The sequence below is a fragment of the Rousettus aegyptiacus genome, unplaced genomic scaffold (assembly GCF_014176215.1).
Source record: "Rousettus aegyptiacus isolate mRouAeg1 unplaced genomic scaffold, mRouAeg1.p scaffold_m13_p_12, whole genome shotgun sequence".
NCBI lineage: Eukaryota > Metazoa > Chordata > Mammalia > Chiroptera > Pteropodidae > Rousettus > Rousettus aegyptiacus.
In genome coordinates this window covers 1302336-1328049 of record NW_023416287.1, presented here as the reverse complement: position 1 = coordinate 1328049, position 25714 = coordinate 1302336, and the positions used below count along the sequence as shown (strand labels likewise).

The window sequence follows — 25714 nt, the reverse complement described above, 5'->3', positions numbered from 1 at the left end:
ACCTTACAGGCACGGAGTCCGGCGCTCAGAGAGGCCACCGCTCGTCAGGTCCCAGACGGGGGGGTCGAGCCCCACCACGGCGGGGCCTGGCTGCAGGGCACCCCATCCGCACGCACACCAGCAAGGACAGGACCCCAGCACGGGGGCGGCCACACGCTCACCCCCCCTTCCCGATCCCCCCTCGGCGCGGGCAGCGCTGGGTCCTGCCCCCCGGGGCCCACTCACCGGGCGCCCCCAGCGCTGGCTGCACAGGCACCGGCCGCCACCAGCACCAGGGGGACCGAGACCGTGGGGCTGTGACTTTGCGTGTTTAAACACTTGGACTTAATTTCTCTCAGGATCCCTTCTGTCTCTTGTCAAGTTTGTTTAAAACTAATGGAAGTAATTAGCAGACCGCGGAGAGGCTGCGCAGCAGCTCGGGCTGTGGCCCCGAGTGCGGGGGGCTCCCGAGTCGGGGGGCTCCGCGTCATGGGGCTCCGCGTCGGGGCTCCCACGTCTGGCCCACGGCAGGGACAGCGCTGCCTCCTTCCGTGGCGCCCATGGGAGGGCGGGCGCTCGGCGTTCGGGTCCTCACAGGCGACCTCCCCCACGGACATGCCCGAAGGGCCGTGCTCAGGCCGCCTCCCCGCCATCGCGTGAGGGCCGGGGAGGGCCGCAGCCCAGGGGTCGGGCCCCTCTGAACAGCTCCGGAGAGCCCCCTGGAGCCCCCCAGTTCCCCCTGTACCCCCCATCCTGCCTCGTCCCCCCCTTCCCCCCATCCTCCCCATCCCCCCACATCCCCCCACGGACTGGAGAAACAGCCCCATGGGGCCCTCGAGGTCTGCCGGGGCCGGAGGTTTGCGTGTGGCCAGCGAGGGGGCAGGCGCGGGAACCGTTCAGGTGGAAAGTGCCCCGTGCCACCCCCGCCAGACGCCTGCTGGGTCCGGGGTGACGGGGAGCCTCAGCGGGAGCGCAGGCGTCTCGTCTCGGGGTCCCGAGGTGCGTCGCTGCTTCTCCTCGGGCCCCTCCTCCAAGGCCTCCGCAGACTCCCCGGGGAGAGAGACCCCGGCCCGGGGGGCGTGGCGCAGCCTGTCCCTGGGCTCCTGCGGAGTGGCCGCGGCAGGGCCACCGCCCTCCGCCTGCCCGGCCCTGACCCTTCTCCCCTCCTCTCACAGTCACGTTCAGCAGCTGCTCGGGGACCACGGGGACGCAGTATGAGACCGACAGCGTGGACTTCAAAGTCGGGGCGGACGGCACGGTCTTTGCCACCCGCGAGCTGCAGATCCCCTCCGCGGAGGTGGCCTTCACCGTGACCGCGTGGGACCGCCAGACCGCCGAGCGCTGGGACGCCATGGTGCGGCTGCTGGTGGCCCAGACCTCGTCCGCGCACTCCGGACGCCAGGTAAGGCTGTCGGCACGCGGCGGGCACGGCGAAGTCACGGTGAGGTCACGGCGAGCCGCGGCGGGGCCTCTGCGAAGGCCCCGAGGACGGGCCGGCCCCTCGGTGTGGGGACTTGCCGTGGAGGCGCGTGGGACCCGGGGCGCGCTCGGCCTGGCCTAGGCCAAAGCATGTGGCACAGGAGGACGCAGGGAACGGCCGGGGGGACGGGGCGGGCTCTGGGGTCCCGGTGCCGGGGCCTCTGTCCCCGCAGATGTGGGCTGTCCCACCCTCCGAGCACACGGCTGTGCTCGCCAGCCGGAAGCCCCCAAACCCCGAGGCTTGGGGACTTTTACGGACGCCTCGTGACGGAGGCGCGATGAGCCCCGTCTGCAGCCCCGCTCCCCTCCCGGAGAACGGGGGGACATTACGCGGCAGTGAAAACGGGCAAGCGCCCCGCAGGGCCCACAGCTGAGCGAGTCTCGCAGACGTCGCTGCGCGGACGGCGGCCCGAAAACGGGCCCACTGCGCTGGGGGTCCGAGCCTGCGGGAGCAGCGTGGAGCCTGCGATGGGGGGGTGGGGGGGGGGCGTGACAGACATGCGGGGCTCGCGGGCGGGGCTGCGCTCTGTGACCTTTCACCTCGCTGCCCGCGACACTTCCAGCACTTTCTCCCGTGCAGTTGATAACGCACGGTTTTCACGCATGCAGAGGGCGTCCCGGCTGGGATTAGAGAAGGCGGGAACTTCAGCTGGGGACAGTGAGCAGGAGAGTTTTGGCAGAAGGTTCTAGAAACTCGGCCTCCTTCAAAGGAGCAGTCGGCATTGTTACAAGTCCCGGGAAGCCCTCACAAAAGGCACCGTGAGGCCGAGCCCTCGGCGAGGTCGGTGGGGACCCCAGCGTCCCGCGAGGCCATCTCTTGAGCGCTCTGCGGAGTCGGGCGAAACCCACAGCTTCTCGGCTCCATGGACCGTAAAAGTTTGGCAGCTTGTCTCCCGCCTCCGTCTCCTAGCAACCGTTTCCGGGCGGGTTTCTGCAGGGAAACTGCAGCGCCGGAATCTGGGAGAACTTTTTCTTTCTGCGCAGTCTTGCAGGAAAGCTGATAGCGATTCAATTAGAAAATGCAAATGAGGTCACATATTTCCCACGGGAGCGCTGCGCGGCCCCGGAGGAGTCGGCGTGACGTTCCCGCCCAGCGGTAAATGCTGAAGACAAAGTTCCTCCCGCGGCCGCCACCTGACTGGCTGCTGTGACGCTCGCAAGCAGCGATGGGACCTGTGGGTATAGTTTGCAAGAAAGAAACTGTTGTTCATGAAACCACTGTGGGGTCTTACAGCCCACGTCAGCATTTTACGAAAGGTAACCTCAGCCTAGCACGGGGCCGCGGGGCTGAGCGTTCTCTCCTCAGGGTTTCTGTGCCCCCAGGTGCGCGGGCTGCCTGTATGTCTCCTGGGATGCTGCTCAACACCCCACAGAGCCCGGGGCCCACCCCGGAGGGCAGCCCGCCCCGAAAGTTGGCAGTGCCGAGGGAGAGACCCTGGCCTGGCGTCTGGGGCGGGGCCGCTCGGGGGCGGGGGCCTTGGTGTGCCGTGGTGGGACCGAGGACGGCCGGGCTGCCTGCCTGGGCGCAAGGCGCAGACATGCTCACACACACGTGCACACAGGCACGGGGCTCGCCGTGCCGGGAACGTGGACGCGGCTGCCCCGTCATGGCCCGTGAAGCCTCGACGTCTGGACACACCTGCTGCCCGTCGGCCACACTCCGTCCTGCCTGGCCCCGGGCACTGGGCAGCTCGGAGCCCAGTGTCTGCGTTTGGGGCGGCGGGGAGACGAGGCCAAGGGCACAGGGACGAGCGTTGAGATATTGGTCAGAGCAACGTGGTTCGACGCTCCTTAGGAACAGCACGAAACCGTCCCGCGAGGTGGTGGTGATGGTTAAAGCGGCCTGGACACCCGGGTCCTAACTCTGCCCGGCTGCTCGCGGCTTCGGAGCCCAGGGCCCCGCTGCTCGGCGCACGTGGGAGCGGCTGCCGCCCTCCGCGTCCACACCTGGCCGTCCAGCCGAGGGGCAGGGAGGACAGGCAGGGAGGACAGAGGGCCTGAGCGCAGACCCCGCCCCCGCCCTGGGCCCATCCAGTCACCCCCCCAGGTGTCCGCAGGGGTGGGGCCAGTCCCCGCCCGGCCAGGTTGTCCTGGCCGGGAGGCGATGGGGGGAAGGGCGTTAGCACTGAGACGCCCCCTCCACACAGGCACCCAAGGAGATAATGGGGTGATCGCGCCATTTCAGGAAGCCTGGCCCTGTGGGGTTTCTATGGGACTTTCGGAAACGTCCCCCGTCCTTGGAAGAGATCAGAAACATGAAGTAGCATAGTGCTCTGGGGGCGAAGACAGCCCGTGCACCCCCTCCTCCCCTGCAGAGTCGTGGACGGAAGAAAACCCACCAAGCGCCTCCGCAGCACCGAACTCACGCACCCGCCTGTGGAGAGGGGCTCGCGCGCTCTGCCTGGTAGAGTGGGGATGTCTTCCTGTTGTTTTATTTTGTGTTCATTCAATCCGTTTCATTCTGCCGGTCCTTAGCTGCCATGGAAACCAGCCGGAAGCCGCAGACAGCACCCTGGTTAAGTATTTCAAATACACACGCTCGCAGGCGAATGAAAGTTACCATTTTTCAAGCGCATGTTGAGAGGGAGGGAGGCGCGGGGATCTGTGCCGGCGTCAGAGCTTTTTAAGAAATCTCCTCGTCCTCGGCGAGAATCGCAGCAGCTTCGACGTTTGGGGGGCGTGGCGGGGGGCATGTTCCTTCCTTTACCGAGACGTGTTTAACCCGAAACTGTCAGGAAGCCACGAAAACGGACGACCGTCGCGTGAGTCAGAGGCTCGGAGGCATCGCGAGTGACATCGAGTCTGGGGCGGGAGCGAGTCTGCTCGCAGTGCGGACCGGCGGGTGGCACGCTGTTCCCCACACGCTGCGTCCGGAGGACCGAGCCCCGTGGAGTCAGTGACCGGGACGCCCGGGCCCCGGACGCGGTGCGAGCGTGGCCGGGACAGGCCGCCGGTCTCCCCAAACGTTAGGGCGCCTGGGAACGGTCGGCTGAGATGGCATCCGCGGGCTGCGGTCACTCTGCGCGTGAGAAGTCGCAGGTGCCAGGGAATCGGGGGCCGGACACCGTCCAGGGCCAGACGGCGGAACGAGGTGCCTGCTGGAGGCGCCGGCGCCCACCACGTGCCAGGCGGGTTCGCCCGTGGCGGACAGGAGGCGCCCGCGGCTTCATCAGGGCTCCCGACCCCCATCTGGGTGCCTCGTAGCCCCTGCACCTGCCGGTGGAGCAGGACCCTCCCCCACGAAGCCGCCATGCTGGGAGACCCCACGGCCCCCGGACACAGCCAGGCGTTAGCCGGGCACGGAAGGGAAGGGCCAGGCAGCGGGGGAGAGGGCAGGGGCAGGGAGCCCGCCCACTCCCCCCTGCAGGCCGCAGGGCCCCTCATTATCTGCTCATGCAAATCGCAGCCACAGGCCCCTCTGAAGAGGCCGGTCTCTCCACGGTGCACGGTGGAGGCCTGCCCAGCTGCACCGCCAATCAGAGAATGAGGTGGCAGTGGTCTTGGTGATGAGAGCTGGCGATCACCTCTGGGGGCGATGCTGACCTGGGCCCCTTGATTACAGAGAGGCCCGCAGGCATCACGGTCACAGTGCCCAGCTGCCGCGTCCCATGGGGACCTGACGAGAAAATTTTTGCACAAATCGCGTTACCAAATCAAGTGGCCTTGTGCCGTTTTCTCAAAACCGGGGGCACCTAAGGTGCTAAGAAGCGTCCAGGAGGTCGGCCCGGGACCCGACTCTGTGGGTTGGCCTATCGGGGTCTCCACTGTCACCTGTGACCCCATCTTCTACGGCCGGGGCTGCCGGAGCTCCTTAGAACCCCTCCTGGGTTTTTCCGCAGCTCTGGGCTCGGGCACTCGGGTGGGTAGGGGGTTTCGGTTATGCCTCAGTTCGGCAGTTTCATGTTCATGTGTTCGACGTATGGCCGTGCGGCTTTTTTGCAAAAGTGAAGGACGAGTTTCTGTGAGCACGGAGGGCGAGGCTCGGCCCAGCCGCGGTCCTCGGGGGGGGCCCTGCTGGAGGGCGGGGACCCCGCCACGGCCAGGCAGACGCCTCCAGCCAGCCCCAGCCCCTCTGCCTGGGGCCGACCTGGTCCAAGGTCTGACTCTGCCGACTCGGAATGAAACAGGCCTCCAACACGCACACACACATCCACGGCGCCGAGGGACGCCACGTGGGCCCCTGGAGAACCCACGCGCAGGGGTGTGCGCAGGGGCGTGGGCAGGGCCGGGGGCGGGGCCGGGCCGGGGCGGGGGTGTGGGCGGGGCGTGGGCGTACACGTGCGTTCTGCCGTGAAAAGCCGTGTGCTGCAACACTGAGACGCCCAGGAGATAAGGAGCAAAGTAGCACCGAGCAGCCGCTGGTGACCAGACAAAGGCGAGCTGACATCTGACGTGTTTCCCTCCGGTCCTTTCTCCATCCTTTGAAGGAAAACAGACCGGCTCACGCTGCGTGACGCCCGGTCCGTGGTGCCAGTTCTCCACAGTCTGCTGTTCTGTGGACATTTCCTCGGGTCACAGTTTTCAAAAAGTAACTTTTAGTGACTCTGTAACGTCCGAAGATAAAACATAGCAAAATGCATCTCGCTACTACTATCAGGCACCCGGAGATTCTCCTCTGGCGTTTTCACTGTTTTAAACACATGCGTGTGATATTATTATTGAAACGTCTGCAGCGAGCATCCTAACGCGGAGACTTTTGTGCACCCGTGGCTGTTTGGGGACAGGTTTCCAGCTGCGGCGTTACGAGGCCCTGGAGGGTCCCTGGCAGACTGGCGGCTGTGACCGGCACCCGGCAGCGACCCCAGTGACGGCGCGGCCACCACGCGGGCCCTCGCCACCGGGCCTGGGCTTGTAGCGGCTCTATTCCCATAGCAACCGTCTGAACTCGAAGCCACCATCACCCTCCCCGCGCCGTAAAAGACGCGGCCGGAGCTGGGAGAGGCTAGCAGACATTCCCCGTGTCACAAGTCGTTGGGCACACGCACGTGTGAGGCCCCCGGGGCACGCTTCACGCCAAGCCCCGCGACCTCCGCCCACTGACCGGCGGCGTGCCCCTCGGTGGTGGCCGCTCGCTGTGGCTGATCTTGCTGGGTCGATAAGCGAACAGGATTTGTTACTGCGATTTGCATTGTTCGATTACCAAGGGACGTGAACATTTTTCGTAAGCTTAGTGACCCTTTACATATCTTGCCGTTAAGAGTCTATTCGTGTCTTCTTCCTAGTATAAACAAGATTTAACCTTGTTATTGATTTGTGAGAACTCTTTATATATGAGACTGTTAACCCTCTGTCAGATTCGTTCTCCGTCATTGTTCCGAACTCATCAACTACTTTTAGAGTATGTTTTAATAAACAAGAGTTTTAAATTAAAGTGTATCAGTCTCTCCCTTTGTGATTTTTTTTTTCTGCTTGGAGGAGATTTAAAGCCACGATCCACTGAATTGGTTCACCAGTCGACACTATTTTCTTCCTCTTTTTCTTTGCGGCTTCCTTCCCCCTTTCGATCCGGTAATCCATTTCTCCCTGCGGAGGAGGGTCTCGCGCTATCCTCCCCCCGACGCTTAGCCGCTTTCCGCACACGGCCCGATCACGTCTGACCCCTGGGGACGCGGGGCCCCTGGACGGGCACCCCCTCCTCGACGTCTGACCCCTGGGGACGCGGGGCCCCTGGGCGGGCACCCCCTCCTCGACGTCTGACCCCTGGGGACGCGGGGCCCCTGGGCGGGCACCCCCTCCTCGACGTCTGACCCCTGGGGACGCGGGGCCCCTGGACGGCACCCCCTCCTCGGGGCAGCGCCTCACCAGAGTCTCGGCTCCTCTCCCCTCTCCAGGCGGCGCCGCAGAAGGGGAGGACGGCTGCGGAGCGGGCCCCCGCCCGGTCCCCGAGCACCACGCCGCGGCCAACGCTGCCGCCAACGCCGCCGCCTCCGCGGCGGCAGCAGCAGCAGCAGCAGCAGCAGCAGCAGCAGCTCGCCCGCGGCCTGCGGCGGCAGAAACGGGACTGGGTCATCCCCCCCATCAACGTGCCGGAGAACTCCCGCGGGCCCTTCCCCCAGCAGCTCGTGAGGGTGAGTGCAGCCGCGCCTGCGGCCCGGGGCGTCTCGGCTGGGGCCCCGCCGCCCGCGCTCTGGGGCCCCGCAGACCAGGCCTGACGGCCTCGGTCCCGCGGCGAGGGACGGGCTCTGCGCGTGGGGGCTAAGCCGGTCCGGACTCTGCCTTTCCAGCAGTGAGACACGCGTCCCGAGAACAACAGAGCAGAGGGCTCGGGGGACGCGGCCGCGCCGTCCAGGCGGACGGGCGGGCTGCCCGCGGTCACTGCCGAGCCCTCCTGCAGACGGAGGAGGGGGCCGGGGGCCCGGGCCGTGGCCTCTGACCCCCGACACCTTTCTTTGGTCCGCTCGTTCTCACTGGGAGGCGGGACGATGGTGTGTCCGTGACGATGGTCTCGGCGACAAGTCGCGGGTCTGGAGGCTGAGGCGGCGACGCTGAGCCGGCCGCTGTGCGTCCGCGGCCAGTGAGGTGTCTGTCGAGGCCCGAAGGACGGGGTTCGGAGAGCTTCTGGGGTGGTGGACGGGGCCGGGGAGATGGCGCGGCCACCCCCCACCGCGCCCCGAGCGCCTCGCCCAGCTGGCCGGCCTGGGTTCCGTCCTCCATTAGACACTGAGGAGCTAGGGAGCCGCTCGCCACACTCCCCGCGTGCGAGGCGGGGCCGCCGGACCCTCCGATTCGTAGCCGGTCGGTCAGGAGCAGAGGCCACGACCGGGCCTTGGGGTTGGCGTCTTGTGGGACAGAGCCCTCGACGCCGAAAACGCTTAGATCGCACACCAGAGAATGTTCGGTTAGAACTGTTAACGTCTTAGATCCCCGATGTCGATTTCACGTTCAGGGGTTTGATTTCATCCCTGGACCGCTGTCACTCCCGGTGCGGTGGGTGTCTAGGGTGAGGGCTCAGAGCCCTGCGGACGGGGCCCCTCTGGGGACGCCCACCGGGCGGCTGTGCTGCGGCCACACGGCCTCCTGTCGGCGGAACAGGTGTTGCCCTGTTGGGCCTCACTGTCCAGGACAGGGGAGGAGGGTAGGCCGGTCAGGGCCGGGATATTCTAGAACCGGAGGCGCGGTGCCCAGCAACCACTGGAGGAGGCTGTGAGGGCAGAGGCCCGCCCCCTGCTGGCAGATCTGCCGACCTGCTACCCCTAACCGGCCCCCAGGGCAAGGTGGAACCACTTCCCGCCCCCTCTGGGTCGGATGGGGTCCTGGAGTGTGAGAGGCAGGGCTGCAGTGGGCAGGCTTTCTGGGGTTCGTTTCCCAGGTCCCTCCCGGCTGGCCCCAGAGCCGGGTCAGGAGGTGCCCACAGCGAGGGCTCCCTGGCGCCGAGGTCGAGGTGGCCTGCAGGCCATCCGCCTTCCTGGGGTGGCCACAAGACCCCCAGCTGGGCAGCGATTCCTATGGCCGGGGCCCCGCAGTCTGTCGCAGACTCCCTCTTCTGCACGGTAGCCAGCCGGGGGCACAGCCGCCCCTGCAAAGCTCAGCTCACAGCCCGGCTTCCCCTCATGGAGACGGGGCAGAGGACGCGGGGCCAGGCAGAAGGGGAGCCGTCCCGGGAAGGCTGCGCGGGAGACGAGACCGCGCCCGAGCCGCGGGTGACGGCGGGAAACGGGGCTGCGGTTTCGGCCTCGCGGGAGCAGACGTCTGCCTTCAGAGTCACTCTTCAAAACGAAGCCCCAGCGAGAGGCCGCGGACGGCCGGCATGTGGCGATCGCTCTGTGCCTTGTTCGCTTCTGGCTGGAAGTCCCGGCTGATAGCGGCCGGGTCTCAGCCTCGCTGTCTGGGCCCAGGGACCCCCCGCCAGCTGACGGGAAAGGGCCAAGGTGTCGTCAGACCCTGAGCTCCCCCCGCACACGGCTCCTGCGCTCAGCTGTTCTGCCCCTCAGGCTGCTGTGCAATGGAGTCACGTGTTTGACTTGGGCTTTGGGGCTTCGTGAGTGGTAATGCTTATTTAAGTTGAAAAGTTGATTTTCTTTCCCGAAAATGTGAGACGATAAAAACGAGGAAAGCCATAGAGCCTCAGCATCTGGGAAAAACAAAATTAAGCAGACAGGTGAGCAGCATCTCAGAGGAGGCGGGCCCCGTGGGCGGGACGGGAGGGGCCAGCCGCCTCCCCCGCCTGCATCACAAGGACCGGCCTGGGGCTCGGGGCTTGGAGCCCCTGGCTTCCGGACGGTCGACACACATCAAACAAATTAGGGGGCCGAGGGCACAGCCGGCGCAGTCTGCCTTTCGGCAGAGTGACCCCAAGGCCTGACCCCAAGGGCCCTTCAGCTGTTGTGCCCGTCGCCTCAGCCCGCGGAGCCAGGACAGGTCGGGGTGGGCGGGGCTGCCGCACGCAGCCTTTCGCAGCCTTTCGACTCGCTGCTCCCTGCGGGGGAAGGGAAAGCACCTGTGCCCATCCTCCGTGGCCCATGTGGGAGGCCCAGGCCTGGGCACTTTTGTCTCTGGGAATAAGTGGCTGGATCAAGTTTTAGGCTTTCTGTTAAAAATAATAGGACATGGTTCCACAGCAGAGTGGCGAGCGCGTCTGCTCTACACGCAGAAGGTCCTGCCCGGGTGGCCTCGGGCTCCTCTCTCTGTCCTCAGCCCCTCCCCTAAGGCCCAGAGTCCTAGACCTGCGAGGACCTCACGTCCATTTCTGGAAGGCCTTCCCGCGGGGGCGTCTCGGCCAGGCCTGGTAGGGACCGAGACGCGGGTGCAGAAGGGACTGGCGGTGGCCTTGACACCATCCCCTTCCGAAAGGCAGGGGCCTGGGGTAGAACAGAGCACATGATATCTGCATCATGCCGTCCTAGCCTGCAGACTCCTGCCTCTGGCTGACCACGCCTCCTCCAAACACACCCTCAGGCTGATCGTGCGCATTTACAAAGGGGGTCAGTAGCACCGGGGCCTTCGCCTTGACCCCCACACCCAGGACAAGAGAAGCCTTCTCAGTACCCTGCTGCCGCCCGTCAAGCCCTCTTCTGTTCAGGGGAGACCCTCGTCCATCTCGGAAACAGGCCCTGTGGTTGGCCAGCCAGCCCCCACTTTCCCTTTGAGAACCCTCTGCCTCGTGACAAGGACACCCCGGCCCTCTCCGCACCCCACGGCTGCTTTCCAGGCACCCACCCTGCGGCAGCCTGAGCGCTCTGTCTTTGTTCCGTGTCGTGAGAAGCAAAGAAGAGGCTGCGGCCAACGGCTCACTAGCTCCGCGACACCCCGTGTTTCCTGGCTCCACCGCCTTAGCTCTCGGCTTCGTGTCCTCGTGGTCGCGAGAGGGCTGCCAACGCGCCTGCCGCTTGCCTGCTTACAGAGGCGATAATCGTACCTTTCCATGCTTGTGGTCAGGAAAGCTAAGATGTCCAGGCTCCCCCCGCCCCCCGCCACGCAGACTTGTCCTGTGTCTCGTCCTCAGAGACTGGTCACGGACCACACCGAGCTGCAGGGGAGGCCGGCGTAATTCTGGCCTCCGTGGCGGGAGGCAGGGAAGCCGGGATGGTGGGGTCAGCCACGCCCCCCATGCACAGCTCACAAGCGAGGAGGCTCCTCGGGCCGGTCCCTCCCGGCTCCTTTGGCTCGAGAGTGACTGGATGTTTCATTTCCTTCTTCGGGGAGGAAGGTGGGGCATTGCAGTATTATTTTTAGACATCATCTCATTAATAATTGACTTATTTGCAGTGACTGTGACTTTAGACTCTAAGGTTGGCACTCTAATGTGCTGGTGAATTATGTGTTTATTCCTCGGGAACAGCATAAAAACCATCTTGACGCCTAGGAAAATCACTCCCGTAATGAAAACCTTTGTCGTTTATTCATCGTAATACAATAATCATCTCGTCTCGTGTTGTGAGTGTTGTCGTTGAGCCCGCGATGATGGCAGTAACGGAGGCGGGGGGGGGGGGACAGTCACTTTTATAGAGACGAGTTATTGCCGTGTTTACATTATCAGAATTTTTATTATGGCACTAAAACTAAAATTGATAAAGAGGGGAAAGTAGCCTGACACACCTGTAATTCCCGGGGCCTGAGTCGGAGGGCCGCAGCACAGGTGCGGCCCGGCCTGCAACTACCCGGTGCCCGGTGCGGCCCCTCTGCGCACGGCCGAGGGCGGAGCGAGCAGGGGGAAACTTCTCTGAGGAAGCACTAGAGGGTGCCCCCCCCCCGCAAGCCTCCACCACCCGCCAGGGACGTCCCTGTGAGGTGCTCGGGCTCCACAGAGTTTCTGGGGGGAGAGGTCAACGTCACCAAGCATGGCCGCCCGAAAGCCACCGAGGTCATCGGATGGCCCGCTGCCCACCTCGCCCTTCTCCCTGACTGAGGAGGGCCGCCCGCCCCGGCCAGACCCCGGACACAGCAGGAGCCTGTGTCCCCCCACAGAACGGCCGGGGCAGCAGGTTGAAGTCACGCCCAACCCCCCTGGCGGGCAGCACCCCCGTGCCGTGCGCCTGTCCGTGCGGGTGGGGAGAGAAGGCGGCGTGTTCGTCAGGAGGAACAGAGCACGAGGCCGCATGCGTGTAGAGAAGGAGGAGTATCAGAAGGAACCGGCTCGCACGGAGGCCGGCAAGTCCAAACCTGCAGCGTGGGCTGGCAGCGTGGGGACCCGGGACGGGCGGTGGTGCAGGCCAAGGCCACGGCTGTGAGCTGGCGGACCCCACCCCAGCCCTGGCTCCGGGAAGGCCCGTCTGCTCGTTCTGCTCAGGCCTAAACCGATTAGACGAGGCCCACCCAGTTTCAGGGGGGCACAGTCTGCTTTACTCAGAGCCTACTGATCTAAAAGGCAACCTCATCCAGAAACACCCAGAACAATGTTCCACCAAATTTCCGGGCCCCCCGTGGCCCAGACAAGATGACACATAAAAGTAACCGTCGAGGGGAGGAATCGGAGTCCCGGGCTGCTGGGCCCTGGCTGTGGTGGCCGGCCCGCATCACTCAGCCCAGCCTCCATCCGGAAGGCTGGGCCGCCCTGACCCTGTCTCGGTGGTTTGGCAGCTCTTGGGATCAAACACACGTGAGATCTCAGTTGAAGCCGAGCTCTGCGGTGTGCTAGAGAAATCGGACATCACCAGAGACTGGCTTAACAGAAGTACAGCGTTCAGAATGAGGGAGGTGGGAGCCCCTTCTGTCCTGGGCTGACAGCCTGGGACCGGCACATTCTGCTCAATTCTGCACAAGTGCAGCGCAAGGAAAAAAATCCCCGAGAGTTAAAGCCGGTGAGCACTGCGTGAAGGTCGCCCCCGATTACGCTGTCGCTTAGCGGGAGAAACAAGGCAGGTCCTAAAACTTCCAGCCTCAGGAACGTGCACTTGCCACTGAGGCACGTCAGTTCCTTCTTCCTGAATCTGCACTGTGCATCATCATAAAAGCAGGATTTACAGGCAAGAGAGACCTTTCAGAGATTGTTCCGTCCAAACCTGGTTTTACAAAGGAAACGAAGGGCCCGCGACTTGAGGGGACTTGCCCAAGTCACCCGGCAGGTGTCACTGGATGAGCATCCTGTCTTGGAGCCCCACCCATACGGCCTCCTCGGGACCCCCAGCTGTAAACATGCCGGCCTCGAGGTTCCAAATAAAGAAAATTCTAATTCGCCATAGAACAGTTACACATTTGCCACTGTGATACCAGACACAGTACCTAGAATCCTTCTTGAGAAGTGCAAAGTCTCAAGCCATGAGAATATCCAGGTGTTCTGGTCTATTGCCCCACAGTACCCTTGGACTTGTCCATCTTTGGGGCTCATTAGTTTTTTCAGCATGGTTAGGGCACAGATGAGTTGTATCTCGTGGTCTTCCTTCTTTTGAGCAGGAGAGCCCCTCACGCCATGATACCGTGGTGGCGCTGACGATGGTGATGGTGATCATGGTGATGATAATGGTGATGATGGTGATGGTGGTGATGCTGGTGATGGTGATGATGCTGGTTGTGATAGTGATGGTGATGATGGTGATGGTGTTGATGATGGTGATGGCGGTGATGATGGTGATGGCGGTGATTGTCATGGTAATGGCGATGATGATGGTTGTGTTGTGCTAGTGAAGGAATTGATGAAGATGCTGGTGATGATGATGGCAGTGACCTTGATGGCGATGATAATGATGGCGATAGGGGAGGAGGAAGTTGCAACCACCATATCTTGAGCACTTCCCTCTGAGTCTTCTAACCTGCAAACATCTTTGTTTAAATTCTCTTGACGATTTTTGTGCAGAAGTATCATCATCCCTCTACAGGTGTTTTGTCATTGTTGGCACAGTATCTTCACCATGAATTTGGATCTTCCGTGCCCAGCCAAATTGCTAAATCCCTTGAAGTTCACGTAAATATTTGACAGCATACGGGCGAATGCATGGAGCACATTTACATTGCCAGTTCATGAAAAGTCTTTAGGAAATAAGACATGCTATTCTCTGCGAACTAAATTTTATGCCGAAGCGTGGGCTTGATCAATAAATAAATACTGTGCAGGAAAGCCTTATCGCGGGGCAGCTTTCTTAGGTGTAAAAGGTGTGTTTTATTGAGAAGATTGGAAAAGATAGTACCTTTAGGGTAGGGAGGAAATCACCAGAGGAAGGTGAGTCTCCGAGAACCATCATTCTGTTTGCCACAGCTGGACACATCGGCGTGTTTTCTCTTTTCCATGATCAGTGTCTACCAGATGTCTGGAGCAACGTGTCCCTTTTGGGGGGGACCCTGTTGTCCTCCCTCGCTCTAAGACCACGGCTCTGTCCCCCGCCAGCTTCCTTCGGACCTCAGGGTGGCCTCATCATGCAGCATCCCCCACAGGCATCTCAGTGGCTACCTCACCAAGTACGAGTTGCTGGCGGGCAGCTGCATTCACGGGCATCTGGTTTGGCTTGAAATAAGGAGTGGCTCTTGAATCTTATAAAGACGAATAAGAATGCAGAAAAGATGGTCCCTCTGGCCCTCGCGATGTGAAGTAAGTGACTTGATAATGGCGGAGTGGCAGGAAGGAATTAAAACAGAGAGACTCCTGGGGACCGCCATCACCGGTCTCGGCCACGGAGAGAAGGCTCATGGTTTCCTTCCTCGCGCTGAGCCGTCTGCCCCCGTCATGAGAGCCTGTGTGCGCCTTTGTGTTTCGAGCTCTGACCTCATTAATTCATTTGGAATTAACCAGCATGAAATCTTGGGAGAAAAGCAGTCTTGATAAGAAATGGTAATCCGGAGCCAGATAAAACACACAGGTCAAATTTCATCCAATTGTAGGGAAATTTAGAAGGGGAAAAAGCACCCTTTAGTTTAAAGGCCGTTCTCATCTGCGGCATCCTTCCCACTGGCCTATAAAGGAGCCATTAAATCATAATAACAGCGGGGCCGCGCGCACGAGAACGGGGGGACGCCCCTAAGATTACGGTCCGGTTTTCTGAGTGTCGGCAGCTTAAACATGAGGCTTCTCCGACCAGCATGTTGAAAGGTTGGGTCTCTCCAAACCCCACCCTCTCCTGGGACCCAAGACCATTTCCTTGACCCCTTAGCCACACCCCTGACATTAGGGTTTCTGACACAAGAGTTGGTTTTTCTCACATGACTTGCAGATCCAAGGGCTGGTCAGGGCGAGAGGACCTTTGTGGACAGTCGCAGGTCTGCCCACCTGCTCCCAGGCAGAGCTAGGTTCTCACACGGGGACGAGTTTTCATGGCCTGAGGCCAAGGGCCGGTCAGAGAGACCACGACTGGCCTGAAGCTGCAGGGGCGGCAGGAGCCGGGCGTGCCCCTCAGCCTGAGCCGAGGGTCCCGGGGTGTCCGCGCCACGGGCTGCGTCCCGGAGGACGGCCGGGGTCTTCCTTGGTAATGTCAACATCACAGCAACACCCCGGAGACCTGCACCTCACCTCAAGTCCCCTCTCCACAGAGCCTCCGCGGGCTCCTTCCCCAGAGGCTGCTGGGGCTTCCGGGCAATGACGGCTCCGCTGCTGACCTCGGCCCAGGTTGCCCCCCAGGGTAACCGGAGTGATGGCCCCGCAGGGTCTGGGCCGGTCGGCAGGGCTGCCAGCCGCGGCCCCAGCTGGCCCTGGAGGTGCGGTTGCAGCCCATGGTGTCAGCGGCCACCCACAGGGTTGTCGATACAGACCGCCGAGACTCGCATAGCGAACCCGCCCAGGCCCGATGACGCCAGCTGCTCTGCTCCCCGGGGAGCACAGTGCGGGGAGGTGGGTACGAAGGTGCCAGGGCGACTCGGGGCTCGAGGCCATGGTAGCGGGGACCACACAGAAGCACCGAGGCACGCGATGTCCCCCGAACTTGGGGACCCACCCCCGAGCGACCAGCGCACTGACCTCTGCTCCCCGAGAATGTGCGTGGACGTGCGCGCCTTTGCTCTTGGATGGAGACCTCATGCCCCGTGTGATGGGAACGATGGTGACACGTGTCCTGGACGCAGCCCGGCTGGCTGCGTCACTGTGACCCCGCCCACCAGGGGCGGGGCCTTCAGGTCCGTCCTTGTCCTCGTCCTCGGTCCTCGCTGCTCCCCGCTGTCACAGTTCCAGGGACCCAGTATCAGCAAACAAGGTGTGGCTCCGTACAGACAACACCCCCCGCAGCTCCGCCTCCTCCACGGAGCCCCCTCGAACCCCGAGACCAGGCGCGGGGCTTCGCCCATGCCGTGGGGCCCTCGGCCCCCAGGCCCCGGCAGCCTGGGGGTGCGGAGTGGAGCCCAAGCCAAGCGGGATTTGAGCAGGTGGCTCGGGTTTGCGTCCTGGCTCCACCTCCCTGGCTCTCAGTCTCTTCATCTAACGCAGGGCTGGGGGAGCCGCCGTGAGCCGGGGCCCGCCGGGTGCTCGGTGCGGGCCTGGGGCACAGCGTCCCCCGCAAGCACCCGGAGAAGGGGGAGCGAGTTGCCACTTCGAGAGCAGGGACCTGCTTCTCGGTTCCATGGAGCGGGGTCTCTGGGGACGGGTGGACGGGGCCGGGGGTCTCTGCATCCCGCGCTCCATGCGCGATTTCGCGGCCCCTGCGGCGTGCGGGAGCTGTCCGAGGTGCCGGCCGACGCGGCGACCGGCGGTAAACAAGCCGCTCACGCTCCAGGTTGTGATGAGTGTTTCGAGATGATTCTAAAAGAGGCCGTGGAGCACAGTGACTTGTGGGCAGGGCCGTCAGGGAGTGCCGCCTGAGGAGGTAGCGTTTGAGCTGAGACCCGAAGGCCGTGGCGGGCAGGGGGGGGGGCGGGGGGCACTCCTCGGGGAGAGGGTCAGGGCTCACGCTTTCGAGAGGAGCCAGCCACTCTCAGCCCTTGTGGGACGTGTCTGTGGATGGAGTTTGCTTAAGATTCATGCTCCCCGGTCCCCGCAATGGCCTCGCACACAGTCCCCCCACGCGTCACTGAATGAGCCGGCCTGCCAGCCTCGTGCCTCCCGTGGCCTGCTCACACTGCCCAGGGCCCCAGGCGCTGGGGCATGGACAGCCCCCCTGCAGCCGAGGGTAAACGGGAAGTGAGCTTCCAATTAAAAGGATAAATCACAGGGTCGGATGCCTTATGGTGACGGTGCAGACCCAGCCTCGATGTCGGGCTGAATTGCTCTGCGTCACGGCCGTTTCTTTTATAGGATGACAGTTCTTAGTGGGCAGTAACATCGCGGGAGGACAGTCCCAGGAGTCTGTTTTCAGTGGCTCTGCTCAAATCCTTGGGTCTGAGGAGGGCCCCCGCCCCGTCTTGAAAAGCTTCCCCCGACCCACCCCCGGACGCAAAGCCACCTGCCTGCAGCCAGCCCCACGGCGCCAGGTGCCCGAGCCAGATGGCGGTGGGGCCGCCGCTCCCAGGCCTCGCATTAAAGAGCTTCCGTTCGCTTCCTCTTTCTGCCGTGCTCCACCCGAATGATGCAGCGTGTCCACGCTCGGTAGACGGACGCACGAGCAAAGCAGGCTCCCACGGCTCCCAGCAAAATGCGCTCCCCTGCCCCCGGGGCCCCTGCACCCCCGCCTCCTCCTGACCCCCGGGCCCCCAGCCCACCCTGCACCCCCGCCTCCTCCTGACCCCCGGGCCCCCAGCCCACCCTGCACCCCCACCTTCTCCTGCCCCCTGGGGTCCTCAGCTCACCCTACACTCTTGCTGTCCCCTGCCCTTGGCGGACCCCAGCCCGCTGCATCCCCACCTCCCATCATCCCCAGCTGGACAGCACGTAACCCGGGCAGACACGACCCTGGACTTGTTCCAAACAGAGACCGTGTGGGAGAGTCTCCTAGAGAGAGGTGGGCAGATGCATTAAGTATTAACAAAGCAGAGACTCTGACGGGACTCTTCACCGTTCATTTGAGGGACCAGAAATGGCCGCAGGCAGGGTGCAGATGACCGATCTGAGGGCGAGCACTCACGTCACCCATCCTGTGACTCCCGCTCTGTCGGGCCGGGACAGCAGGCCGAGAAGGGTCCGTCTTAGTGGCCCCAACGCTGTGTCTCGGCTCCCTGACAGACAGGGCCGTCCCTCGCCGGAGTCGCGGGGAGGGGACTCTGGCTGCCATGCCGCTGACAGCCCTTGTCAGCTGTCAAGTCCAAGCGGATCCCGGGAAGCCACCGCTCTGCCCCAGGCAGTCCTGCCCCGCGTCACCCCATGTCAGGAGGCCGCCGGGCACCAGCCGTCGCTGAGCACGCCGAGGCCGGGAGCCGTGTGGTCACTGCGTGGCCCTGTCTCGTGAGCGTCCTGCCCGCTGGGAGGGCAGCGGTCAACAGAAAAAGCAAGCGAGAAGGAGCCGGCAGTGAAAGGGCCGTGCGGAGTCCAGCGGCCGTCACCCGCTCACCGCCCTCCGCCGCCCTGCGGCTGGCTGATGACTCACGGGTGGACAGCCCCGGCCGAGGGTGACGCCCGCGCTGCAGGGCCTGGGAGGCGCCCCTCGCCTGCTCCCTCGCCCCGGGCTCGGCCACCCCGGGCATGAGGCCGACGCCCAGCGGCTGACCACTCGCCGCCCCCTCCTGCCGCTCTCCTGGGGGCTCTCCCCAGCCGGCCGCTCGCACAGGAAGCCCGGCCTTGGGCTCTGCTCACAGGGAACCCACCCAGCGTCGGGATGGAGGGTCAGGGTGGCCTCACGCGAGGTCGCCTTCTAATGCTGCCACCCGCCCAGCACCGTGCCCAGACTCCCACACTGCGCCTGGGCCAGGCGGACGTCTGACTCGCTGTGACGGGGACGACCCTGCGACCCCAAGCAGGAAGGGCCCTGCCAGGAGCTTCCTGGGCTCTCGCGGACCAGAAGGGACGGCCAGCCTGCCAGGTGGCCCCGGACTCTGGGTCGGGGCAGGAGATGGCACTTTACTGGGAGGCTCCAGCCTGGCTCTTCATCCTGAGTCGTTCTTGACTCAAGAGCCACATCTGCAAGAGAGAAGCTGATCGTCCCTCTTGGCTCGCTGGCCGGCCTGGTGGGTGGGGGACAGTGGGGTGTCTTGACTGCCTCCTCAAGACCGCTCACAATGGGGGAGCAACGACCCTCCGTGAGGACACCAGGCCTCCGTGACCAGCAGAGCCAGGGGTGGACACTGCGGCCCCTCCGGCCGACCCCCCCCCCCCCGCCGTCGGCAGTGGCGACTTCTGCGTCCCACAGCGGAAACCCGGCCGCCCTGTCTGCGTCCGGCTGGCCACGCGAAGGGCATCTGAGAAGCATCTCGTTCTCTCTCCCCGCCGGGCGGACTCTGTAAGAACACGTTCCTGGCTTCGCCAGTGCCCCCACGACTGTGAGAATTGTTTCTTGATCCATGAGTCCCAAGGTGACTGTGAGCGGTCACACGCAATGGCGTAAATGTCACACCAGTGCCCTCCCCGACGGCACTCTGGGTTTTCCTGCTCGTTACAAGAACCGAGCTGAAAACGACGGAAGGCTCGATCTCGTCACGTTTGGAAAGGGTTTCCTAAAATGCAAGAAGCACACACATCTTCAAGCCTCCTAAAGGGACGTCCAGGAATCAAGGGAGAGTCGGGGGGACAAACGTGGGAACCCTTGGTGGCCGTTGGCCCCGAGGTGTCCCGTGAGCTGAGCGAGGCCGAGTCTTCCCGCCCACCTGGGGTGGAGGGCTTTCAAATTAAACTTTGCAGCTGACTGAAAGGGACTCGCGTAGGACTTGGTGACAATTTCACAATCGCTTTCAAAAGCACTTAGGGCAAAGTCCTGGTCCTGGGCCTCGGCGTCACGGCCATGTTTTAGAATGTGGGGCCTCAGCCAGCCCGGCACAGCCCAAGTCGTCTCTGTAGAGCTGGCTGGAGTGACAGGGACACCTGGGGTGTGAGGCGATGGCCGAGGCTCAAGTGACCCTGGGGGAGCCCTCGGGACTCCACGTCCCCGTCCGCGTCTAAGGGGGTGCGCGGCCAACTCAGGCCCTGGATCCCCAGTTACTCGTCAGCTGCGTCCAGCCCCTCCTTCTCTTGGGGTGCCTGCCCCCCGCCCGCGGCATGAGCCGGGGACTCTTCCAGGCGGAACTCCTTGAGTGCAGGCAGTGCGATGACCCTGGACTCGTTGCGCGTGGCTGTGCTGGAGCCCTGGCACAGGTCCCCGGGTGCCTGGCCCCCTCGGGTGTGACGAGGTCTGCAGCTGGCCGTGGAGTCCCTGAGCCGTGTTTCAGTCTCGACCCTCACGCACAAGTCTGCGCGTGGCATGCACGACCTTCCTTCACGTTCCACGGCTGAGAGCCGGTGTCTGGGGAGGGCGCGTGAAGCCCGGCGGTGGCTTTCCTCTCGTGCCCTCTGCCCTGGGGAGTGGTCAGAGGGCCCTGGGGAGCCTCGCCTCACACGCCCCCCCAGAGGAAGCGGACATGGTCTCCTCAGGCCTGCTATTTCTTCTAGTCCACTTTGAAACGTTATATTTTGTCCAAAAATAAAAGTTTCCTCCGTATTTCCAACTGAGTTAGCAACAACTGCAAAAGGTAAAATGCCGAGAAGGCTCTTACTTGTTTTCTCCTCGGGCCGCCGAAGGGGCACCTGCCTCCCCGAGTGCCGCCCCCGCCCCCCAGGTGCAGCCGGACCCGCCGAGGCGTCTTTCCGTTTCCGGATTTAGGAAGCTCGGCGTCTGTCCTTGTCGACCGGCCCGTCCCCCCTGCGTCCTGCTCTGGCGCCCGACGCGCGCCTCGTTCCCCGTGACTCTGTGTTCACGATGAAGACGTTCGAGGCGAAGGGTTCGCTCTGACGCAGCCTCCGGCCACGTTGCCCGGGTCCCGCTCTGGGATGGCCCCGCCATGTGTGTAGCCGCCACGCGGAGTTCTGGTGCCCGACCGACCACGAAGTTACTTTGCAATGGTTTTTAAGTTTCTAAAAGATCTTTTCTTTAAAGTTTTATCACGACATTTTAATTGAATTATTCTAATACAAGGTCCTGCTCGATTCTGCTTCGTGCATTATTTTTATTATTTTTTTTTCCTTTGAGGCTTTCGCGGTGCTTTGTTTTGCTGTAAAATGTGGTTTCCTGGGCTTCGGTTTTCAAGGCCGTATTTTCTGAAGGCGCGCTCACGGGGACTGCCAGTCGTGAATTTGACCGTGTGGCTCCTCTTCTCAAACCTCCGTGCCTTGCGTACACTTCCCCACACTCGGGGGGGCCGAGGCCTCCGCAGCGCCGGTCGCCGAGGGCGCCGGCTCCGTCTACGCGGAGGACGCGCACGCTTTTCTCTCCGCTGTGTCCTTTCTGTTTTCCCAAGACCCGTGTTTGTCCGACCCCCGGGCCAGCAACCGGGCGGCGCTTCCGCCGAGCCCCGCCGGCCACACACGTAGGTCGCCCGCTGCCTCTGCCCCGACACTTCCTGCGAGATCCTTCGCCCGCCTGCCTGGGATGTGGGACCCACATAGCCACAGCAAAACGGTTTTTGCAGCAATATACAGTTTCTGTAAAAATCATATCTATGTTTAGCTCTGTAACATCTTAACAATTCTGTCCAATTTCTGTGTCTGAACGCTGGTCCCGGCCATTTCTGTCACATGCCCCCCATTCCTGAGGTCCTCGCTGTGGGTTAACGCTCAGGATGACTCCATCTTCCCAGGTGTCTGTCCTGGAAGCGAAGAGGGTTTTCTCACCCAAACATGTCCGCTGCCTTCTTGCATGGGGACCTTTGTCACTCCCAAACTCCAAAGAGGCTGCTGCATCTCCTCGCGGTTGTCTTTTTGGGGTTGGGTGGCAGGCGTCAGGCGAGGGCGTCAGGGCCTTGGCCGTCTTAGGGCACCAGCCCACCCCCACCCCCACCCCCACCCCCAGCCCCGAGCGAGGCAGTGTGTCCCCGCGGCGCGCCTCACGCCCCACGGGGCGTCATTAAGAACGCGGTGTCGGGGCCTCCCCACCGCCTGGTGCGCACACGGCAGATCCCGGAGCACCCCGACCCTCGGCTCCTGACACCGGCGAGGCACCCCCAGGCCTGACGCCCCTCCCCCTACTCCTCCCTCCAGATCCGCTCCGACAAAGACAACGACATCCCCATCCGCTACAGCGTCACGGGCGTGGGCGCGGACCAGCCGCCCATGGAGGTCTTCAGCATCGACTCCATGTCCGGCCGCATGTACGTGACGCGGCCCATGGACCGCGAGGAGCGAGCCTCGTACCACGTGAGTGCCGGGCCCCTCGCCGGCAAGGCCACCCTGGGGTTTCCAACTGCGTGGGTCCGGGGCGGGCCCTGCAGTCCGCGCTGCCCCTCGTGTGACTGGCGCTGGGCGCGGTCCGTCCGCGGACTCCCGGGCGCTCCGAGCGCTGGCGGAGGCCGCACACGCACCTCGGGACCCGGGGACGAGCTCCCCACACCACGGCCTTTCCGCTCTGTCCTCCGGTGGCACCGTAGGTCGGAGGGCTGGGTCCAGGGAGGAAAGAGGGTGTTAGATGACCACTCAGAGGGCCGTCCACGCCTTTGCTCCGCCCCTCGCTGCCCTGCTGGCTCGGGAGGGGCCCCGGGGCGGACCCGCAGTGCCCCGCGCCCTGATGCCCCTGCCGCCCCTGACGCACACGGGCCAGCCTTGCCCCTCCCCGCTGCCGGGCCCTCCCCGCTCCTCTGCGGGATCAGGGCTGGAGCCGGACCCCAGGGCCAAGCCTGCCCACGCCCCGGAGACCTGGGCGCTCAGCCTCTCTGGCCGCATCCTCTCCCCTTCCTTGCGGTCTGCCCTCCCTCCCAGGGCACAGGCCCTTCCTTGCTCTGGTCTAGAGGGATCCTTCGTGGGAGGGGGCGGGGCCGAACTGCATGAGAAGAGGAGACCGGAGGGGGAAGGGCCTGCCCCCCTTCCAGACTGCGCAGCTCGGCTCGGGGTCTCTGCGCAGCGCCTCCGGTCACGTGCCCCCCGCCCGGGCAGTCTCCGGCCTTCCTTAGGGGACCGCCTTGACCAGCGCAGAGGGCTTGGCCCCCGCACAGGCCCACACGGGGGCCCCTTGCCAGTCACAGCTTCCGCGCGGAGAGGCCTCGGCACGCCCCTTTCCTCTCCGAGCTTGGTTTTCCCTCGAAATCCCAGGCCCCCGTGCTGCCCGTGGGGCTCAGCCACTCCGCGTCCCCCGTGGGGGCCTCGACGCTTGCTGTGCGCCCCCCTCACGTCCCAGCTCGCTTGCCGCCTCCTCCGAGAGGCCCGCCCGGCCTCCGCCCTGCCCCCGCGGGTCACTGCTGTCGCCCCTTTTCTCCCTCACGTCCGTCTCCTGGACGAGGGGCCCCGGGCCGGGCTGGGCGTCTCGCCAAGCGGCACCCGTGGGCCCTCGGGAGACACTGAGCGCGTGAATGAATGAACAAGTGAGTGAATGAATGAGGAAATGGATGAAAAAGTCCAAAAATTAGGGGTGAACAGCCCCTGGGGACCCAGACCCAGGGCAGGGCGTCCTCCCTTCGTACCTCGAGCTGGTCCCTGTGAGTCCCCCGAGCCCCTCCCCCAGCAGAGCGGGGCTTCCACTCCGTCTTCCTCACGGTGCCCCCAGAACAGGCGAGTCCGGGCGTGAAGTCCTAACGGGGTGGCCTCGCAGTGGGCGCCCAGGTGGACCCCGGCCCGGTCCAAGGTCAAGGCATCCATGGTCCGGGCCTCCCCCAGGCCGGACCTCGCAGGAGCAGGAGTTTAAGCCCCCAGTTGGCACCAGTGGCTTTTCCGTGGCCACTGTGGGCGGCCATGTGCCTCACCGTTAGTGGTCAGGGCCGGCCGGGGGTCCTGGATGGACATCGGCCTCAGGCCCCCGGGGTCCTGGATGGACGTCGGCCTCAGGCCCCCGGGGTCCTGGGTGGACGTCGGCCTCAGGCCCCCGGGGTCCTGGGTGGACGTCGGCCTCAGGCCCCCGGGGTCCTGGGTGGACGTCGGCCTCAGGCCCTCAGGTCATCACCTGCATGCCACCTGCATTGTCCTCATCGCCACAGAGAGGAGCGAGGCTCGGAGCAGCTTCGTGACGAGCCCCCAGCGCCCAGCCTGTCCCCTGGGGGCCCGGAGCTGCCGCCCCACCCGGGCCGCGGCCGTCGGGAGTGTCCCCAGCGGCTCGCGGCCCCTGACCCTGCCGCGTTGTGTTGCAGCTCAGAGCCCACGCCGTGGACATGAACGGCAACAAGGTGGAGAACCCCATCGACCTGTATATCTACGTCATCGACATGAACGACAACCGGCCGGAGTTCCTCAGCCAGGTCTACAACGGCTCCGTGGACGAGGGCTCCAAGCCAGGTGAGCCCCGCCTGACGGTGCAGTGGGCGCGGGCCGGGGCCAGGCGCAGCTCCCGGGGGCCCTCAGCCCCCACCGCCCAGACAGCCCGTGGGACCCCACACGGGCGCGTCAACTCAGCGGGCGTTTACCAAGCACCCACGGCATGAGATGAGCAGGGCCACCGTAGTCCAGGCGGGACTGCAGGGTCTAGATGGGGACACTGCGGTCCAGACGGGGACTCCAGGGTCCAGGCGGGGATACCACGGTCCAGACAGAGATGCCGCGGTCCAGAGAGGGACACCGCGGTCCAGGCGGGGACGCGGGCACGATGAGCGGACACCGGTGGGGGGAGCCGCCGCGTGGCTCAGGCGGAGAGCGCAGGCGCTGAGTCACGGCTGCTGTGGAGCAGGGGCCCGTGGGGGTGACGTGTCGGCCGAGAGCCGGCGTGTGAGACGGAGCGGGCTCAGGGCAGGGCTGGGGCCACGTGCGCGCGGAGGGGAGCCGGGGGAGCGGCGCGTGCAGGGGCCCTGGGCGGGAGATGAGGTCGGGGAGGCCGGCCGCTCACGGGAAGCCCAGGGGAGGGCCAGGCGCTCACCGCACGGGGAGGCCCCAGGGCTGACCCACGGGCCCGTCTCCCCGGACCCCGCCCAGCGTCAGCGATGCCTTCATCACGTGCCAGGGCCCTCGCTCGGTGCGTGGCGTGTCCAGTCCCTGGACTCATGACCACAACGTCACAGAGAAAGGTGACACTCGAGGCCCCAGGAGGGGTCGCAAACGCCCCAGATCCCCAGACCCCGCGCATGGGCCAAAACCTGGCCGAGGCGGGAACCTTGGCCCAGGCGCCGGCCACGTCACCTGGGGACCGGTCACAGAAGCAGTCTCTCGTCCCCTCCCCCCAGCTCCCGCCCCACCCCCCACCCCACCGCTGATTCAGACCCTGTGGGTGGGCCTGGGCCTGGGCGGGCCGACCCCTGGGGGATTTCTGTGCCCAAGTCTGGGAAACACAGCCCCGCGCTGCTGTCTCCTGACGGGGTGTCCTTGGGACAAGTGCCCACCTTGGGTTAGACGGGACAGCAGGGCCAAGGGTCACTGGCCAGGCCCCGTGGGGCGGTCAGAGGAGCCGCCCACATGGAACATGGGCTTCAGCCAGAGCTCGGAGACGCACGAGCCTTTCACGCCCGTTTGCCCTGTGACGCTGGGAGGTACCCATGGCAAAGCCAGGTCGCCGGTGGACCTGACCTTGCTCCCCAGGCAGCCTGGCCCGGGAGAGCCTCAGGGCTCCGGGAAGGCCATGCTGGGCACGCCGAGGCCCAGCACACAGAGCCCGGGCTCGGGCCGGCCCCGCAGAGGGGTCAGCCACGCTCCGGCTGCGCTCCGGGGCGTTGAGGACAAACATTTATCATCACTCTTCAGCGAGCGGGTTGTCAGAGCTCCGTCTCTAGGGGCTACTATTTCAACAAGGTGGATTGTGTTTCAGATTGATTGTCTCAGAATCGTGAGGCACGGGGCCAGCCCCATGTCAGCGGAGGGAACGGGATGTGACATTATTTCTGCCGGAACCTGGGGCGGCTGGTCCCACGGTCCCTGGAGGGGCAGAGGCGGGCAGCGGGCGGCGGGCAGCTCAGCTGCAGGCAGGGACAGTGAACGAGGGTCGCCAACGGCCACCCTTTGCGGGGT

General features: G+C 64.3%; 1 protein-coding gene across 1 annotated transcript in view; it reads left to right on the top strand.

The window, feature by feature from the left end:
- The window catches only part of CDH4 (cadherin 4), a 207253-nt gene that overhangs the window by 151006 nt on the left and 30533 nt on the right, over nucleotides 1-25714 (top strand). The window contains exons 3-6 of the mRNA XM_036229218.1: nucleotides 1155-1381; nucleotides 7290-7526; nucleotides 21842-21997; nucleotides 23914-24058. Coding sequence (XP_036085111.1) covers nucleotides 1155-1381; nucleotides 7290-7526; nucleotides 21842-21997; nucleotides 23914-24058 — 765 coding nt within the window. The remainder of the gene's footprint in view (nucleotides 1-1154; nucleotides 1382-7289; nucleotides 7527-21841; nucleotides 21998-23913; nucleotides 24059-25714) is intronic.